At 49.7% G+C, this 18,286-nt stretch overlaps 6 protein-coding genes across 6 annotated transcripts; 4 read left to right on the top strand and 2 right to left on the bottom strand.

Annotated features, from left to right (window-relative positions):
* Positions 1 to 451: 451 nt before the first annotated feature.
* On the bottom strand, positions 452 to 1,038 carry FMAN_08710 (uncharacterized protein; the record flags this gene model as incomplete). Its single annotated transcript, XM_041829470.1, has 2 exons — positions 452 to 747; positions 882 to 1,038. 2 exons carry the CDS (start codon positions 1,036 to 1,038, stop codon positions 452 to 454), a joined length of 453 nt encoding a protein of 150 aa, XP_041680230.1.
* A 2,112-nt stretch (positions 1,039 to 3,150) lies between these two features.
* Positions 3,151 to 5,214, top strand: FMAN_08711 (putative sulfate adenylyltransferase; the record flags this gene model as incomplete). Its single annotated transcript, XM_041829471.1, has 5 exons — positions 3,151 to 3,319; positions 3,491 to 3,518; positions 3,577 to 3,759; positions 3,820 to 3,968; positions 4,019 to 5,214. The coding sequence occupies 5 exons, from the start codon at positions 3,151 to 3,153 to the stop codon at positions 5,212 to 5,214; spliced, it is 1,725 nt and encodes a 574-aa protein (XP_041680231.1).
* Positions 5,215 to 5,995: 781 nt separating this feature from the next.
* FMAN_08712 (uncharacterized protein) lies at positions 5,996 to 6,377 on the top strand (the record flags this gene model as incomplete). The annotated part of the gene is made up of 2 exons (XM_041829472.1): positions 5,996 to 6,169; positions 6,327 to 6,377. 2 exons carry the CDS (start codon positions 5,996 to 5,998, stop codon positions 6,375 to 6,377), a joined length of 225 nt encoding a protein of 74 aa, XP_041680232.1.
* Positions 6,378 to 7,905: 1,528 nt separating this feature from the next.
* FMAN_08713 (uncharacterized protein) lies at positions 7,906 to 10,659 on the top strand (the record flags this gene model as incomplete). The annotated part of the gene is made up of 1 exon (XM_041829473.1): positions 7,906 to 10,659. One exon carries the CDS (start codon positions 7,906 to 7,908, stop codon positions 10,657 to 10,659), a length of 2,754 nt encoding a protein of 917 aa, XP_041680233.1.
* A 1,259-nt stretch (positions 10,660 to 11,918) lies between these two features.
* Positions 11,919 to 13,778, bottom strand: FMAN_08714 (uncharacterized protein; the record flags this gene model as incomplete). Its single annotated transcript, XM_041829474.1, has 3 exons — positions 11,919 to 11,989; positions 12,045 to 12,918; positions 12,972 to 13,778. The coding sequence occupies 3 exons, from the start codon at positions 13,776 to 13,778 to the stop codon at positions 11,919 to 11,921; spliced, it is 1,752 nt and encodes a 583-aa protein (XP_041680234.1).
* Positions 13,779 to 15,966: 2,188 nt separating this feature from the next.
* On the top strand, positions 15,967 to 18,108 carry FMAN_08715 (uncharacterized protein; the record flags this gene model as incomplete). The annotated part of the gene is made up of 5 exons (XM_041829476.1): positions 15,967 to 16,165; positions 16,221 to 16,334; positions 16,398 to 16,729; positions 16,779 to 17,898; positions 17,945 to 18,108. 5 exons carry the CDS (start codon positions 15,967 to 15,969, stop codon positions 18,106 to 18,108), a joined length of 1,929 nt encoding a protein of 642 aa, XP_041680235.1.
* Positions 18,109 to 18,286: the final 178 nt, after the last annotated feature.

Consider the following 18,286-nt stretch of genomic DNA (forward strand, 5'->3'; position numbering starts at 1 on the left):
CTTTCACTGCTCTCTCCAATCAAAGGACGGCCCAAGAGCTGCCAAGTTGCAGAAAATAGTCGCAATCGTTACAAGCCCGACACGTGGAAGAGACAATTCCCCGCCTCTTGATTTTTAGTTTTGGAGAAGCGTTGCTGGCCAATCGATAACAGCCAACTCCCCGATGGTGACGCCAGAAGCCGGTGACAGCGAGCAAACCTTGCGATACTGAGTCGTGCAGTGAGTACTCAGAACGAAGCTGCGGTGTGAGTAGATTGCTTTAACTACCTATTTCAGTATTGGATGTTATACCTCAAAGTTCTTCTTCATCCCGTGTAGCAGCCTGGATGCTGGCTTTAATGCTGGTAAGTCTATATGCAATAGATCGCCTCTCCTTTTTCTAAGAGTCTAGGAGAGTATGCAAGACTTTCTTGAGTTCAGTGGCGACTTGGGTAGCGACATATTGGCTGAGTTACTCTCTCTGAGCAGCGACTTTAGTAGTGACAACACTGTCAATATGTTCCTGTAAACCGTTGAGGGCATTGTTGACCGCAGTCTCGCATGCCTTGTTGATGGCGCTTTCGAATGCTGTAGGGGACATATTGAGAGGATATAGGGAAGGAACTCCATTCGGAGTTGGGTCATCTGTGATGTGTGCTTTGATGAAAGGTTGGTCTAGGATCTTGTAGTGGGGAATGAAAGCAGGGTCTTGGTGTAGACAGGGGATGGTGTAGATAGTGTAGATGTAAGGAGAAAGAAGAACTTGACCTTAGGGAGCAAGAAAACATCAGATCTTAGTATAGATTATTAAAATAAATTCAGTGAAGGGTATCCTAAATTTATACCAAGTCACCCAAGTCTTTATCATTGAGGGTCAAGGGCCCGAGTTTTTTTTTCCGTACCCCAGAGGGATTTGAGAACCACATCACCAATGCTATCACCCTTCAAGGCGCAGACAGCATATTCACAATACTGCAATTGGTCTTGCCCATCAACAATACGAGGCCATTCGTTTTCATGGTGTGCGATTGGCAGACGAGCAGCTTCAAAAACAGGCATGTCTGCGTTATATATGTATAACCGGCTTTCGGACCGTCGCTCGCAGCTTTAACCCAAGCAATGACTCTTGGCTTCCTCATCCACCTTGAGGTGCCAGGTGCCGTCAAGATGTGGGTGGGTGAATGGGACTAGATCGTGGGATTGGGTCTTGGCGGCCGATGGCGACTAAATGCCACAAAATGAGGCAAGCTTGTCAGCTGCTGCCTTTCTGCAGCATCTTCTGTGTGCACAACCTGATATACAGTACCTGAGCGAGCATTCGAAGCTCATTTCAGGTCACCAAGGTGTTGCCAAGAACAGACTATGCATGTATGCTTATCTTGAGGGAGAACTCAATTGAAGAGAAATCAATCAACAAATGACAGCAACCTCAAACCCAAAAAGGACCATCCCTCAAAGGGTACTTTGCGAAACTGGGTATTTCGTTCAGCCATGCTTCTCCTAGTCTGTTATCAAAGACTTTCAGTCATAACCACATCTCAGAGAAGACGATTGGGCCATATGGGAAATTTTCAATGTTTGTCCTGCATGAGAAAAAAAAACCGATCTCCAAATTAAAGATTTACTTCCGCGTGGCCTTGCCGATCAGTCAACCGTCCAAAAGTGTCGTATCAACGTCACATAATTGCGTGATTACTAAGGTAGGATCTCTGATCTATCATGACTGAGGGGAAGTGAAAAAAAAAGGCGTGCTTCGTCTTTTCTCCATTTCGGGCGATCGCCCGACCGCGATTCGCCCCGATAACCGCGGTGACTCGGGGAGACTTGACGCCCCAAGTCGATGGAAACTGAATAAATACATACGCCCCAGCAGCCGTATAGATACAAGGCTACAGAGTATCACGATCAGACAAGTGATTGTATTCTGGCGTCGACGAAAGGGTCTCATGTTCAAGATGATTTCAACTCCAGTATCTCCATGACAAGACAAGTCAGCTTGAACAAGATATCCGGTAGAGAACCTTAATAAGCCACGATTCTTCATGGAAGCAAACTATTAGTGGATATAGATGCAAACCATGAGTTACATGTGGATGAATGGGTGGTCAATTGGTCATACCATGGAACATGTCCGTTGAATCTATTTCGTTTACCCTTGCGCTCTAGATGGGTATCAAAGCGTAGACAGGGGGGTTAAAGAGGGACCCTACTGCAGTTGTAACAGCGCTTGAAGAGTTTCCTTGCCGCTTCCAAGGTACCAGGAACTGAATTGGTAATGAGAGATTCGAATAGGAAACTGATAATCCATGTTGTGCATCTCGTTCCGCTTTGTAATCGCATTCTGATGTGTTGCGAGTTCCGAGCATCGACATTTCTTCAGCGTGTAAGCCGTAACATCAGCCCCTGTATTTGAAACCCGTTGCGCCTGTGACAACTGCAATAACCTCCTCGGAAACAGTAGAATTTGCTCAAGTTTCTCATCATGATGCCCCCCATGCCCTCCAACGCCGCCGAGAGCGATGCTCCGACGACCTAGTGCCGCCTCGTCCGGTCGTTTCGTCTCTGATTGGTCTTCTGGGTCGTCGGCGGCATGTATAAGCCTCAAGCTCCGAGCACGTCATTGAGAGCTAAAACCACGACCCCATTGTTTTTTTCCTCTTTTCGAGGGCGAGGAAACGTTCAGAGAATGAGGATTGGATACATTGGCCGATTTCGTCCGTTTTGCCTATGGAAACGCAATTTTTTCTTGCCTTACTCGCGGTACCATACACACCCCTCCAGTCCAATTAACCCCAGTAATAAGGGACGGGGAGAGGGGACTAATCATGACAGGGTGGATGTAAGAATTTGTGGTGGATGTGGTATCCGTACTCTCGTAGTGGATGGGCTTGAAGATCGAGGTACCTTTCTATATCCCGCTGGGCAAGGTAGTCGACTTAAAATCAAAGCACATCCTTCTCTCCTACTATTCCTTCTCATTCTTCTCGTCCTCTGTTTCTGGTCTGTTCGTCGTCGTCCTTCTCCGAATAACACCTGTGCAATCGTTGACCCCCACGATTGCGTGCTCCAACTTCTGTTTTCTTTTACAAAACCCCAAGTAGCGACATAGTTTTTGCCATTCTCGTTCATCCTCCTTCTCCCTCCTCAACACCACAAAAGCTTCACATCACAATGGCCAACACTCCTCACGGTGGTATCCTTAAGGACCTCTTCGCTCGCGATCTGCCTCGCCAGGCCGAGCTCGAAGCTGAGGCTCAGAAGCTCCCTGCTCTTACTCTCAGCGAGCGACACCTTTGCGATCTTGAGCTGATCCTCAACGGTGGCTTCTCCCCTCTCGAAGGTATGCGCCTCTTGTTTTATTCGTGAAGATCTTTTGTTCCCCCCGCTGTGATGATGGGGGGGTTGACTTCGGTGCCCCGCCCCCGCATTCTCCGGCTCCGGCGGGCGCTTTGCGGCGGCGGCGATTCTATCATGAGTGAGAAAGAATAGCGATTGACTAGTTATTCTATAGGTTTCTTGACTGAGAAGGACTACAATGGGTAAGTTGCCATATAAATCATTCAATTGCGTCGTCCATGAGCTAACAAAGCTTTCTAGCGTTGTCGAGAACAACCGTCTCGCTGATGGCGCCCTCTTCTCCATGCCTATCAACCTCGATGTTGACCAGGCCCAGATCGACCAGCTCGGCATCAAGGCTGGCGCTCGCATCACTCTCCGAGATTTCCGTGACGACCGAAACCTTGCTATCCTGACTGTCGAGGATGTCTACCGACCTGACAAGTACGTGATCATGGCCGCGCCCACTTACATGGGGCATTGGTGCTAATACGGATGCAACAGGGTCAACGAGGCCAAGAAGGTCTTTGGCAGCGACGATGACACCCATCCCGGTGTCAAGTACCTCTTTGACACCGCTAAGGAGTTCTACGTTGGTGGTAAGCTTGAGGCTATCAACCGTCTCGAGCACTACGATTTCCTCGACCTCCGATGTAAGTCACTGCGAGCAATTAAGGCACAATATCAGACTAACCATGGCCAGTCACTCCCTCTGAGCTCCGCGCTCACTTCAACAAGCTCGGCTGGCAAAAAGTCGTCGCTTTCCAGACCCGAAACCCCATGCACCGAGCTCACCGTGAGTTGACGGTCCGCGCCGCCCGCTCCCAGCAGGCCAACGTCCTGATCCAGCCCGTCGTCGGTCTCACCAAGCCCGGCGACATTGACCACTTCACACGTGTCCGTGTCTACAAGGCTCTTCTGCCCCGATACCCCAACGGCATGGCTGCCCTTGCTCTTCTGCCCCTCGCCATGCGAATGGGTGGTCCCCGTGAGGCCCTCTGGCACGCCATTATCCGAAAGAACCACGGTGCTACCCACTTCATCGTTGGCCGTGACCACGCCGGTCCCGGTAAGAACAAGCAGGGCAAGGACCACTACGGTCCTTATGATGCTCAGGTTCTCGTCCAGGAGCACCAAGAGGAGCTTGGTATCAAGATGGTCGAGTTCCAGGCCATGATCTACCTCCCCGATTCTGACGAGTACCTCCCCATCAACGAGATCCCCGAGGGCACCCGCACCCTTAACATCTCTGGTACTGAGCTCCGACATCGTCTCCGAACCGGCAAGGAGATCCCCGAGTGGTTCTCCTACCCCGAGGTTGTCAAGGTTCTTCGCGAGGAGAACCCTCTTCCTGCCGAGAAGGGTTTCACTGTCTTCATGACTGGTTACCAGAACAGCGGAAAGGACCAGATCGCTCGTGCTCTCCAGGCTACACTCAACCAGGGTGGTGGTCGCCCCGTCTCCATGCTTCTCGGTGAGAACGTGCGACACGAGCTCTCTCCTGAGCTTGGCTTCACTCGCAAGGACCGTGATCTCAACATCCAGCGCATTGCCTTCGTTGCTTCTGAGCTGACCAAGGCCGGTGCCGCTGTCATCGCCGCTCCTATTGCTCCTTTCGAGGATGCTCGCAAGGCTGCCCGCGACCTCGTTGAGAAGTCCGGACCTTTCTTCCTCGTACACGTTGCTACTCCTCTCGAGTTCTGTGAGAAGACTGACCGCAAGGGTGTCTACGCTGCTGCTCGCCGTGGTGACATCAAGAACTTCACTGGTGTTGATGACCCCTATGAGGCCCCCGCTAAGCCTGACCTCGTTGTCGACCTTGAGAAGCAGAACGTCCGATCCATTGTGCACCAGATCGTCCTGCTTCTCGAGAGCAACGGTCTCCTTGACCGTCTGTAAATGATGATTTTGGACGAATTATTCGGGATTCAACCGAGAGAGAGATACCCGCAAGCTACATCTACCTACCGCGTCGATGCGCATGGGTGGTGTGGCTAAAAGCAGCGTCGTGGTATGAACATTTATTATACCGCTTCGCTCTACGAAAATTTGCAGCGCAAGTGATAAACGGAAATGGCGTTAATTTGAATGAGATGGATGGGGAAAAGAAGTGTGAACGTGATGGATTAATTACACCACATTTCTCGGATCAATTAGACGACGAAAATGTATCGGCATAGATTAGGATCGATACAATGAAGATCATGATGAAACTATTTTCAGAAGCGAGCATATGCAAGTGATACTGTACGTGGACTGCGTACTCGGCGGCCTATCACGAATGATAGTGTGACAGCTGTCAGTTGTGTTAGGCTGTGAATGGATATCGCAGGAACTCGTGACAGTTTGGGCGCTTAATTTATTGTTGGTTGAAGGATTGGGCAGCACCGCCAAGAATTGAGTGAGAACTCAGCTCTGAAGCTGGTACAAGCCTATGAAATTCAATCAGCCTCTTGAGATCCCAAGCTTTTTCGCCTGTGATAAGGTTGAGAGGTTAAAAGAGGCTTCAGCCATATGGCACAAAGGTTAAGAACACCAATAAACTCACTGTCGCCTAAGATCTTGCTTTTGGCTGAAAAGCTAGATATCCTGATGACTGACTGACTCTAAAGGTATATAAATAAGGGCCTGTCGGCGATAATTCTTCGATAGGTAATCAAAGAAATATCCACGACTGATCATGAGCGATCCAACTCCTAACGGCATTTCTCCACCAGCTTCTCCTGGAATGGATGAAGAATCCGATACTTCCATCAAGATGGCAGTCCAGATTGGAGTTCACAATGCTTTAAGTGGTTTGGAGGAGCGTCTCGCCAACGCTATCGCTACTGAAGTCGCTACTCAACTCAAGAAAGTCATACAAATCCCCCAAGACTCCTAGAAGAAAGAGAGGCAATCAATAGCATATAAATGGGCAATATTGAGGTCAGTATTTAAGCTATTAAGAAAGAAGATATCTATATATCTATCTAATACTGAGATTGACGTAATCACTAACTTTTGATCTATAGCCTACACTACCAAGATATAATACTACACCAAAGCCACTATTACTGCCATGAAAAACGGGATAAAATTTCAGCAGACTCTAGCATTGTTTATAGGAACAAAAGGGACTGAACACAGAGCATAGTATCAATACATCCCCTATTCTCTCGTTTGCCCTTTTGAACTATGTAGTGACTTGTTTTAATGGTGTAACTGGTATGCATTAAATCCGAACTACTCCATTGATGCGTGGCAGGCAGCTGTAGATGAGATATTATTTCTGAGTCATGTGAATCTAGTCTAGCATAGGCACCGTTTTGCATTTTTCGAGGAATGATATCAACACACAAAGCCTCTGTCACACATTCTCATGTTCTAAATATGGCTTCCATGTGCTTCGACCAGGGGGTCACAGGCGGTTAAGATGTTGAAGGTGGTTGGTCGTCATTCACCCTGTACCCAGCCTCCAACCTCGCATCTACAGCACTCCCCTGTAAGTCTCTTTTAATGGGTGTGGTCGTGCCGGCTTCAGTTTTGTTCAACAAAGTTGGGCTCCACAGCAGAATTTGGGGAACGGGCCTTGTGGGAGGTAAGAAAACCGAGGACCTCGATCCTGAGTAACAGAAATACTCAGGCTGGTGTTGCATAGATTTAACTAGCCATATGGCTGTGTCTTTTTGACACCTTAGTTAGAGGTCAGAAGATTTCTTGCTCCCCGAGGGCCGGGCCACGGGAGACGGGATAAGCGGGAGCTTCCATGATCGGGCTGTGTAGAGTCAAGATTGCGTATGCGTTTGTGTGTTTGTGGTGGCTCTGTCAATGACGAGAAATTGAAATTGGTGAGGTGGTGATTTGCTTGTGATTTTTACTGGTTTTTGGTGTCGAAGACTCCTCTAGAGATTGACATCATCTGTTGTAGCTCCGTGGGATCCCTTGCAGTTTCAGTTGATCACCGCCGTTGAATTTACTCCCAAGCGAAAGTCCAAGCTCTCCGATCCCCTATTAAACGAGTTTTTAAATCGCAGGCTGGGGAGCTAATAAGCGACTCTAAATCAGGAAGCATTGAGTCAATCGCCCGCATTTCATTACAGCGGTGCTTCTGACGGTGAGAACAAGAATAGGGAGAGGAATGAATGAATTACTCTCTAATGGAAGTGCATGTCTTGAGAGTCTTTCTGTCCTGCCTTAGTGCCTGATTCTTCTCCCGGAACCTGATCTGAGACCTGGGCTGCAGGGAATGAACCAACCAAGCCGACGGGAGCCTGACACTGCGCTTAGCCTGCTTCCATTCAATGCGCCCTCACCTCACACACTTCTACAGCCAGTACAACCATCCCCTCTTCACGACTCTCCTTTACTTCGCTGTAACCAAACTCGCTCAATATTACAACTATTCTCACTCTTACAGCCTGAATCTCGCTTTGCTTAATCCTCGCTTTTCAACTTGTCATACGGCGATATCATTATCTACTCCTCCTTGCGCCCACTATTCTTGACCGCTTTCTTGAACCGCATACCCTTGGAATTGTCGACGACAACCACGAATAACCGCAAAATCACCATCTGCCATACGATACTCTTACCACATCTCCATGGTCCACCATGTCCTCCAAGGACCACGACCTCGAGGTCCCAGCCGATGAGCCGCCACGCGAAAAGCCGAGACGCTCCAAGTCTGAACGAAAGGACCACAAAGATCGCGACCGAGACCATGATCGGGAAAAGCATAAGGACCCCGACCGCGAGCGTCGCCGACATCGCACCTCACGCTCTTCTAGAAGCAAGCTCAGTGAGGTGAGCGACACCGTTTCCCACACATCTAGTCGCCGTCACCGTCACCGTAGGGAAAGGGACAGCGACGAGCATCACCACCGCCATCACCGTGCAGCCTCGACCAGTGACTTGGCCAGCTCAGACATGGCCAGGACGTCAACAGCTGCCACCTCTATACTTTCTGATCGCATCTCAGTGCCTTACCCGTCTTTCAGCAAGGCGCACAGTAAGGAGGCCATCGTTAGTCGCGACTCCCTGTCCCTCCCTCGCCAACGTAGTCCCAAACCGTCTACTCCTGAACCTACGGGTGCTCCATATACCGAAGATTCGAGATCCCCCAAGGGTTCTGACAGCGGCAAGCCAGATGTGCCGCTCAGTCCACCCCGAACTGATCTCGATGCGGACAAAACAGCAGTGAACGAGGAGACACCAGAAGATCCAGCCAAGAACGAATATCCAAAAGAGGAAGCCCCCGAAAATGAAACACCAAAGGTTGAGACACCTAGAGACGAAACCCCAAGGATCCGAACGCCTACAGAAGAACTCCCGGCAGCCGAGGCTGGTCTTGAACAGCCAAAATCAAGAGTGTCAAGTCTTTCTCGCTCAGCATCACGAAACGAGGAGCGGTCTCGCGTGAGTCGTCGGTCCGGAGTCTCGAGCCAAGCTACCTACGTCAAGTCTTCATCGCGCCGCTCTGGCGACAAGGTTCGCCGTTCTGATTCCCGAGCATCTAGTTCTTCTCATCGCTCTGTTCACCGAACATCATCTACTCGAAGTCACAGAAGGTATGATGTCGATGGAGCATCTTCTCCTTCAAGTGCTCAGGATTCATCTCCCAGGACACCAACACAAGCCCCATTTCCTCATGGATACCCGGATGCCAAGCCTGAGACTCCCTCAGTCATCGACGTCCAAGATGTCGACTCGAATCTGCATTCGAAGACGGCTACGCCTGCGTCTGCTTTTGGTGCTGCTGCTCCCCCTCCACCACCTCCTCCCCCTCCCGCACTCGATGTTCACGATATGCCGCGAGTCGACTACTTGCTTCAGAATGGCGGCCTGGCTTACACAGCCCCTAAGAACTTCCTTTCTGTTTTACCCCGTCAGAACGGGAACCGACCTTCAAACCCACCTCTGGTCGGCACAGACACCCTATTTGCTCCCTTCCATAATCTATTAGACCAGTACAACACAGTACTCAGCAAGCAGGGCTCGATTGCCGTTGCTACCGGACACCGTTCTGTTGCTCGCAGGCTGTTGGACCGCCTCGAAAATGTCTTTTCTCGCGATCTACCTCCTCATGGTTGCACTTGCATCATGTGCGATAACCCCCATGAAATTCACGATGGTCTCAACTGGGGCGATGTGTTGGAGTGGGTGAGCGGTCGAATTGACCTCCCGCAGTGGCCGCCCTTTGATCTTGCCGAAGTTGGTACCAAGGCTGCTGAAATCTCTGGTGATAGGCCTCCTCGACCTCAGTCACCTGTCCAGCTGGACCCTGATATTGCGGAGGAGTTTAGGGAGCACTATCTTCGTCAGTCGAAGAAGGTTCGCTCTGCTGTCGACCGATGGCTATCCAACACTGGAGAAACTCCAGTGCCACCTCCCCAAGATGTCGATGACGAGACATTGTCCTTTGCTATCCTCACAAACCTTGACCCTGAGGACCGCCCTTACTTCAACGCTATCATGACTGGCTCGAAGGAGCTCAAGTCGTCAGTTCGTGCTCCTACACCTGGACATCGACCACGAACGGATTTTCTCATCAAGACTGGCCTGGCCCTGCAGCGGCTATACAGATTGCAGCAAGTGCCACGAGACGCTGAATCGGCTACGTATCTGGTTAAGAACCCGCATACGCATGATCTCCTCGTTGCACTTTCCAACATCAACAATTCAGAGTGGGAGATTCTCATCTCTGGTCGCTTCGACGGCTTCCTCTGGTCAGGAGCTGATGATGATGTGCCACAAACTCCGCATAATGAATCGCGCGGACCAACACCCGCTAGTGCCTATTACAATACCCGAACGATGAGCCCTGGACCTCGAGCTTCATCGTCGTTCAGTTCGAGAAACACGACTCCTTTTTCGGTCTACTCACGAGGTACAACACCAGCCTCTTTCGTCAGCGTCAACACCACAGGAATGCCCGGAAGTCGACAGGCTGTCTCAAACGATGAGGAGATGGAGATGGCAGCCATTGCAGAGATTGAACGAGAGATTTACAAGGGAATGGAGACTTTGGAGGATGCCTTCGAAAAGTTGCATAAGAAGGCCGAAGTTGTCCGGAATGCACTGCGTCAGCGAGGAGCTGCTTTGATGCAGAACTTGCAGAACCGCCGTCGCATTGACGTGCTGTCCGGCCCCAACTCTGGAAACTCGCAAGCTTCAGGCTATGAGCGCCCGGCTTGGGCTGGCGAAAGCGATCGTGATCCGGGAAGTGACGATGACTGGGCATTTGATGATGTCGACATCATGCCCGATGATTCGGCCAGTAACATCAGTAGTTCGCGACACCGACGACCTAAGAGGCGTACGGAACGACGAACACCTGCCCCGATCAACGAAGAGGACGAGGATTGAGCGTCAGACTACGATACCCAGAACTCCATGGCATGATGGGGGAGGAGGATTATATGAATGACGACAGAAACGTTTGAAGGAAGCGCATCTTTTCCAGTATAGAGATCTGAAAACCAGTCCAATGGCAATTGTCACGAGAATTTGTTTGATTCAATAACGACTTGTGAGAGCACATCAAGATGTTTGAGATCGATTGTCAGATACCACGCATGTATTCCCAACGTTGGAAAATGGGGACTACGCTATACCTTGACGATGATTGAGGAGGTTTATTTTTTGCTTTGCTTTTACTCATTCTTGCTATGTTGTTTTTACTGCCTTGTTCTACGGTGGGAAAAGAAAGACCGCAAAGGTCTATCATGAAGAAAATGAAAGGTCACTCACGGATGGTGACGAATTTGTCAAAGTTTGTTCAGAGCTGTGGTTTTCTAGCCCAGGGCTGAAGGATTTGTCGGAGTCTTGTTCAGTTGGTGGATGTCAACAGGAGGGAGGGGTTCTGAACTTGAAGGATGCTTGGGTCCGGTCATTGATCAAGGACAGATGATAGAAGGATATACCTCTGGCAGATTTAATGATTGACAGGTGGAGATAAATGACCTGCTCCTTTTCAATATCATTCATGCAGTGACTTGATACCGATGAACGCGTGGAAGCCTCCATGTGCATTGGCGTAATGTTTGCACGAGGAACAGTATTTCTTACCCGGACATGTATTGTGATGCCTCATCGTACATTAATATGTCATCATGGCTATACCGAGACAGCTGCTATTTACAGCTAATCGTAGCTCGAATCCATGAATATCATTCACGCTCATTCCTTTCCATTCCGTACAAAGCTTGAAGCAATTCCCAACATTTCATACAAGGAATTGATTAACAGTCCAATCGATTCTCTCCCCTTTTTCACCTCCTTTCCAGTTCCTGCTCCTCCCTTGCGTATATTTTCTTAGTCTTGATTCCCCTTCCCAATACTCCAAGCCACGCGTCTTGGCAAAGGAGATCAGTGTCCATGTGCACTGAATCGAACATGAGGCTGAGATTGTCTCAGCCACGTAATTATACAAAAGATCTACCCCAGCAGAGTACGCCTGAAGATCTTGGTCCCTTGATCGCTTGTTCCTGTCAGAAAAAAGAGAGAGGCCGTTAAAAATTACAACGAGTTAGGCGTCAAGTAGGCAAATGGTCTCAGATGACGATAGGTCCTCAAACCGTGGTCTATTAGCGAGAAAAGAAATTTTGGCATTCGAGAAGACACCTCTAGCTATAGAGAGACTCCAGGAGGTAGATGACGCCAAAGATAAGGAAAGCAGTGGCACCGCCCACAGTGACTACATAGTGTTAGCTCGTTTGGTTCAACAAGAGGATTATAGACTATTGACTTACCAACTTTCAGGCTGACTCGACCGGCAATAGCTCGACCACCAATAACAGCAACACCAGTGCAGATGGCATGGCCACACGTGGCACCCAAGGTCACCCACCAGTAATCCTGACCGGCTGCCATAGCAATAGTGGCAATTTGGCTTCGATCACCCCACTCGCCGAGGAAGGTCATAATGAATGTCTGAACCCAGGCAGGGCTAAGCAGAAGAGAGCAGAGGTTGGTAGCACCCTGGACAATGCTGGCAACAGCACCTGAGCTCGAGCGAGCATCTCGTACAGGTGACTGAGAAGGCGATCGAGGAGGAGACATTAGACGGTTGCTGGGTCGAGACCTGCGGCCATTCCCACTCATACCCATCTCAAGAGTGTAAGCAGACACAGAGTCACCTCTCTTTCGGCCCATCTCTTTTTCCTTTTCGGCAAGCTCTTGTTCGACCTCGTGCATCTCAGCAGAGACACCCTCGTTAGGGTCCATCTGCATACCCTCTCGCAGCAGCTTCGCACCGAAGACGAAGAAGAGGCCAGCAGCGAGAAAACTGGTGACACGCTTGGGGATGAGAGTAGGAACAGCATGACCCAGGACAGCCGAAAGAACAGTCATGACAAGAAGTGCACCAAAAGCGGCAGTGAACACAACCATACGGTCGTGCTTCATAGCCATGAGAGCTGCAACCAAGAACGTCTTGTCACCAACTTCAGAGACCAAAATCATGGTGAAGGATAGCACAAAAGAGTGGAATGGCTGGATAATACTCTCGTCATCATGGTGTCCATCGTGTGTCTTCCCTCGGCTCAAGTCGATGGGCTCAGTCTTTGTTGAGTCTTGAACGGGTTTGTTCTGTCCGACGGGCCGGTCGGGAAGATCGGCAGGTTTCTGTGTAATTGTTAGCTGTATTTACGATACTACAGAGGGCAGCCTTTACTCACCTCCAGTCCCGCAGTGTAGTCGTGCTTATCATCATTGCTGAGGACAGGCTTTGCAGCTTTGGGCACAACGTCTTCTACCTTCGCGCTGCCAGTGTCGTCGCCAAGCTCCTTGGCCTTGTCCCCACCAGAAGCACGAATCTTTTCCTCTTCACTGTGTGGCAGAGGAGGCGCCTCCTTGGGTGATGAGGGTTTCCTGAAGGTCTCCTCGCCAGCGAGATCCTCTTCAAGTTTTCGGGCTCTGGACCTCTCAGTCACGCCGCCTTCAGTTCCAGTGGTGCCTTCTTGGGCATGGACTCGGTTAGTGTCGAACATGACACCATCATTGGTTTCGGGGATCTTTTCGCCATCTACGACAGTCGGGTCTTCGGGTCGGCCTTTGAGTCCAGGAAGGGAATCCGGGTTGCTGTCGATCTTGGGAGCAGCCTCGGTTCCAGTTTTGGGTTCTGTGCCAGCTCCAGTACCTGCTGATGCACCCGTTCCAGCTCCAGCTCCGGCTGCGGCTCCGGCCCCCGAGCCAGACCCTGCTGTAGTGTCGGAACCAGCCTCAAGGGCCACTTCAGGGGTCTTCTTGTGATCATCTATTTCGATAAAGGGTCCGTGGTGAGGCTTTCCGTCTCTGCCATCAACGGGGGCATATTTCGTTGGAATATCATGACGCTTTACGCCGGCCTGGGGCAAGCCATCGGTCTGTTCTGTAATCGCAGCTCCCGGAGCAGGTAGGTCGGCAATATCATTGGAGGCGAGCGCATTTGTTACGGTAGGGAGGAGGAGGAGGACCAAAGGCGAGTGTGTGGTTCGGATCTTCATGATAGGCAGTTAGGATCGTTGTTGTTGAGTTCAAAAGAGATTCGATCGTCGGGTCGCAAAAGCTGTCGGCGGTCGAGGCCGCAATTCAAAAGGAGGAACAGAGCGTCAAAAAGGATAGTTGATCAGTAAAGTTTGAAGCTGACAACCTTGCGACAATCGAAGTCGCGTGTAACGTAGCGTAGGTAGAATAAACTTTGCGGAGATAGCCCTTGATGCTGACTTCAGACAATTACAGACACCAAAGGGAATAAGAAAGGGGTCTCCCGCAAGGCGATCAACGTCCGGAGCCAAGATCGAGCTACACGTTGGCTACTTGATTCAAAGAGACAAAAAGGGAGCTGCAAGGTTGGAACAGGAATGAAGATGGAGGTTTGGATGTTGAATTGGGTGATCTGGATTGGCTTGGATTTACAAAGGGGCAACCAAATGGAAGATCCGCTCCGTACTCGATACGATGGAGGAAACTCCTCTCCCTGCGCCGTCCCAACAGCTGCAGCCTTGAACAAGCCTAAAATAATGGCTACAGGGGTGTCACCCTGCTGAAGGAGGACCCTAGGACGTCCAAGTTCTGTGGCGACGTGGCCCCAGCCGTGGGGCGCTAAGCCTTATGTTGCCTAGGGGCCAAGTATTTTTACCCAAGCTTCAGGGGCCGAAGTGACATTTCCATGATGGATGCTAAACAGGGGGTTACTCATTTACAAATCCAGAGAACAACACTATTCATTTACTTGCTGCAAGCAAAAAGCAATTTCCTGAGAATATTAATATCATCATGAACAGCGAGTCTCGTGCTCTCGGTAGGGACTCCTTAGACATTGCGTCCACTCACGAATCGTGGCACCAAAATTGGCACCAATTCATTCCATCAACTGAATCTTGGGCTGTCGTTGAAACCACAAACACGAGCTGCCAAGCAGCATCGGATGTCGGCAACAATATTCTGGACCTCACAGTTGTTTTGAACCATTGACGCAGGGGAAAAGTTCTCAGCTGAACGCGCGGAAGCCCATCGTTTCTCACATCTTGGCTTACACCACATTGATATCATGCTTTTCCAGACACGTCTCCAAGCCGCTGCTGCATCTCTTGGAGCACCTTGGATTCGCCAATGTGATGCTGAAACCAGGAATACTTGCTTGATTGGGGAGGCCATTTCTTCGCGTCCATGATGCTATTGTGAAAGGACCGATTCATCAGCTCAGGCCTAGGTAGGAAGTCTAGAGAAGCAGGTATCGTAGTTACTTAAGTAGAGACGCTCTTTGTTGTGATGTCTCTGTGCCCTCGTCGCCAATAAACGAGATATCTCAGTTGCGGCTTATCAATGTACACCTCGACTCACTCCCTGTTCAGCTTTTGAGACTCCTTGAACAACTGCGATTATTTCTGGACTCTTGCAATAAGCTGGACGTGGAAAGGATGGACGAGTTGTGTCTTAAAAACGGACAATGGATCCGATATATGGATGAATGAGTCCTAAAGCGAATTATCCCGGGTTATTTAGGCGCAAGAGTATTATATCAGATATTCCACTGAGGTGGGATGATCTTTCTTTCTTTCTTTCTTTCTTTCTTTCTTTTTTTTTTTTGTGCGATTCCAGTATTGGTCACACTTCCATGTAGCACATTGATGAGGAACACATGTCAAGTAGGTAGGCGTCGTCAGATTGTTTCGTGACACTTCCAAAGAATGATGACCGTTGCAGTTTTGACCTCCCACCCTTATTGAAAAGGCACTATCCTAAGAACACCACATATAACTTATGTATCTTCTGCTGATGTGTCCAAATATGCAGTTAATATCAAAACAGGATGTTATTTTAAACTCCAATTTGCCAGAATCTGAGTCCAGGGTAGCTTGTCGCGGGGCTTATCTTATCTCCGGTTGATGTCGTCACAAGCTCCGGGAGCTCCCCATTCTAATAAGTTGACTTCACCCAACAGAGCAGTACCTGTCTTGAAGCATCACACCCATCGCATCATTGATAATTTATTAACCCACCGTGATCCCTGTGAAGACTGTATTTCCTGAAGGCCCCGTACAACCTGTAGTATAGTTACTTTATCTTTTTCCGACCACGTCACTTCTATCTCACCGTATCGCCCCTCCAAGCTCTCGTGCTTAGCAACCATTCTTTATCTACTTTCATCTCGACCTTCACACGATTCACCAGATCTCACCCACTTGAACCATGGCGCCTCTCGAGGGTGAGAGGAGTTCGCAACCGCTCTCACCGGATGCAAGTGACGAAGATAATCGTAATGAGAGCACGCGTGAATCATCGGGGTCACCGGCTTATCACTGGCCAATGGATGAAGACGAAGCCGAGGATGAGGAAGACCCAGACTACGAGGATGAACCCGATGAAGAAGATGAAGACGACCTTCAAGGTAAGTTCAAACCGGTGCTTGAGTAGTACCAAGTTTCACTAATCACATCATATAGATGTTCGTGACCTTGAAATATTGCTGGAGAATGGAGGGGATGACGACGACGACGACGAAGACGACGAGATTGAAGGAGTCACTGACACGCAACGACTCGTAAACATTGTACGGAGTAAGTCTCGGCTTTTGTGCAATCATGAAAGCTTTACATGACTGACACTGGGGATGAAATTAGCCGGTGCTAGAACAGGACTGCTAACACGGAGACAACTTATTGCCTTGATGCAGAGCCCCGATCTTACCAGTGTTTTATTCCAAGATAATCCTGGCGAAGACGCCGAGTTCCTGAACAATTGGCCTTTCAATCGACGTCTCACACCCAAGGACCCGAATCGCTTCCCGAAAGTGCCTAGCGAGCAGGGCTTGAGGCTTATGCGATCAGGAGCATTTGGTGCAAATAACTACAACCCCAGAGCAAAGAGGCCACTTGCTGTGAGGATGCTCGAGCGGGAGTTGGCCCTGGGGAATCGCGAAGATAGGATACGAAATAATGCGCTTATCAACCAGGCATGAGCCCAGACCTTTCTATCAAGACGATTTGACTGACAGCGTCCAGAGTCTACTACCGAAATCGCGAGCCGAGAAGATCATTCATTTCGACGACCCGGTGTATTCTGGACAGTTTTCGGACGATGGAAACTTCTTTTTTGCCTGCTCTCAAGACTTCAAAGTACGAATGTACGACACCTCCAGCCCATACAATTGGAAGCATTACAAGACAGTCAGCTACCCATGGGGACAATGGACACTCACAGATGCATCACTAAGTCCCGACAACAAATGGCTCGCGTATACTTCAATCCAGAGTATGGTCTCCATAGCTCCTACGGATCCAAATGACACTGGAGATCCCTATACACTGGATTTAGACAACGGCCCACCACATGGATATCATGGGCGGCGCGGCTTCGGTATCTGGTCTGTCAGGTTCTCAGGCGATGGAAGAGAACTGGTGGCTGGAACGAGCGCGGCCTCAATCGTGGTATATGACATCGAGTCTCGGAGAGTTCTTCACCACGTTCGCGGCCACTCGGATGATGTCAATGCCGTGTGCTTTGCTGACAAGATGTCACCGCACATACTTTATTCGGGATCTGACGATACAACGATCAAGGTCTGGGATCGGAGAAGCATGGGCGATCACCGAGAAGCTGGCGCTTTTGTCGGCCACATCGAAGGCTTGACATACATCGACAGCAAGGGAGATGGACGGTATATTCTCAGTAACGGAAAAGACCAGTCAATGAAACTATGGGATATACGAATGGCCATGTCAACCGATCGATTCAATGAACTTGATCCGTCAGCACATGCAAACACCAGTGGCTTCGATTACCGGGGTGGCATATATGACGACGAGGACTGGGATGTGCACCCCCATGATAATTCGCTTGTGACCTTCCGAGGCCACAAGGTCCTTCGAACTCTTATACGATGTCACTTTTCACCCCCGACCTCCACTAATTCACGATATGTATACTCGGGCAGTACCGATGGCAAGGTATACATTTGGAATATGGATGCAAGCTTGGCTGGAATCATAGATGTTAAGAAAGCTACTATACGCACTCGTCCAATGGATAATCGACACCGCTTCTACCATTTCGATGAACCAGGCAATTGGGGCACTTGTGTCCGCGATGCAAGCTGGCATCCCACTGCCCCTCTCCTTGTTGGTATGTTCCCCGATTTTCGCTCGAAAACATTAGCTAACATCAGCAGCGTCTGCTTGGAATGGATATAACATGGCAAGAGGAACGTGTACGCTACACTCGTATAACGACAACGTGGATGATGAAGGAGAACCACCGATGGGCCAGAGTGTCAACCACTTGCTCAAGGAACAACCTGAGCTATACCAGAACTCAACATATGGGGTGCGTTAGGTCAAGTTTGCAAGAAACAACTTTGGATATATTTTGTACAATTGGTCAGTTTAGCCAGCAGTTTTGTAAAGGATGTCTCTCAACCCCATGCAAACCGCGCCTTAGACGTGAAAGCACATCCTTCTCATCCTCGCGGCGCTCGATCGAATTCCAGCGTAAGAAGTGTGTCGCGTGCCCG

This window comes from Fusarium mangiferae (assembly GCF_900044065.1).
Source record: "Fusarium mangiferae strain MRC7560 genome assembly, contig: FMAN_scaffold004, whole genome shotgun sequence".
Lineage (NCBI taxonomy): Eukaryota > Fungi > Ascomycota > Sordariomycetes > Hypocreales > Nectriaceae > Fusarium > Fusarium mangiferae.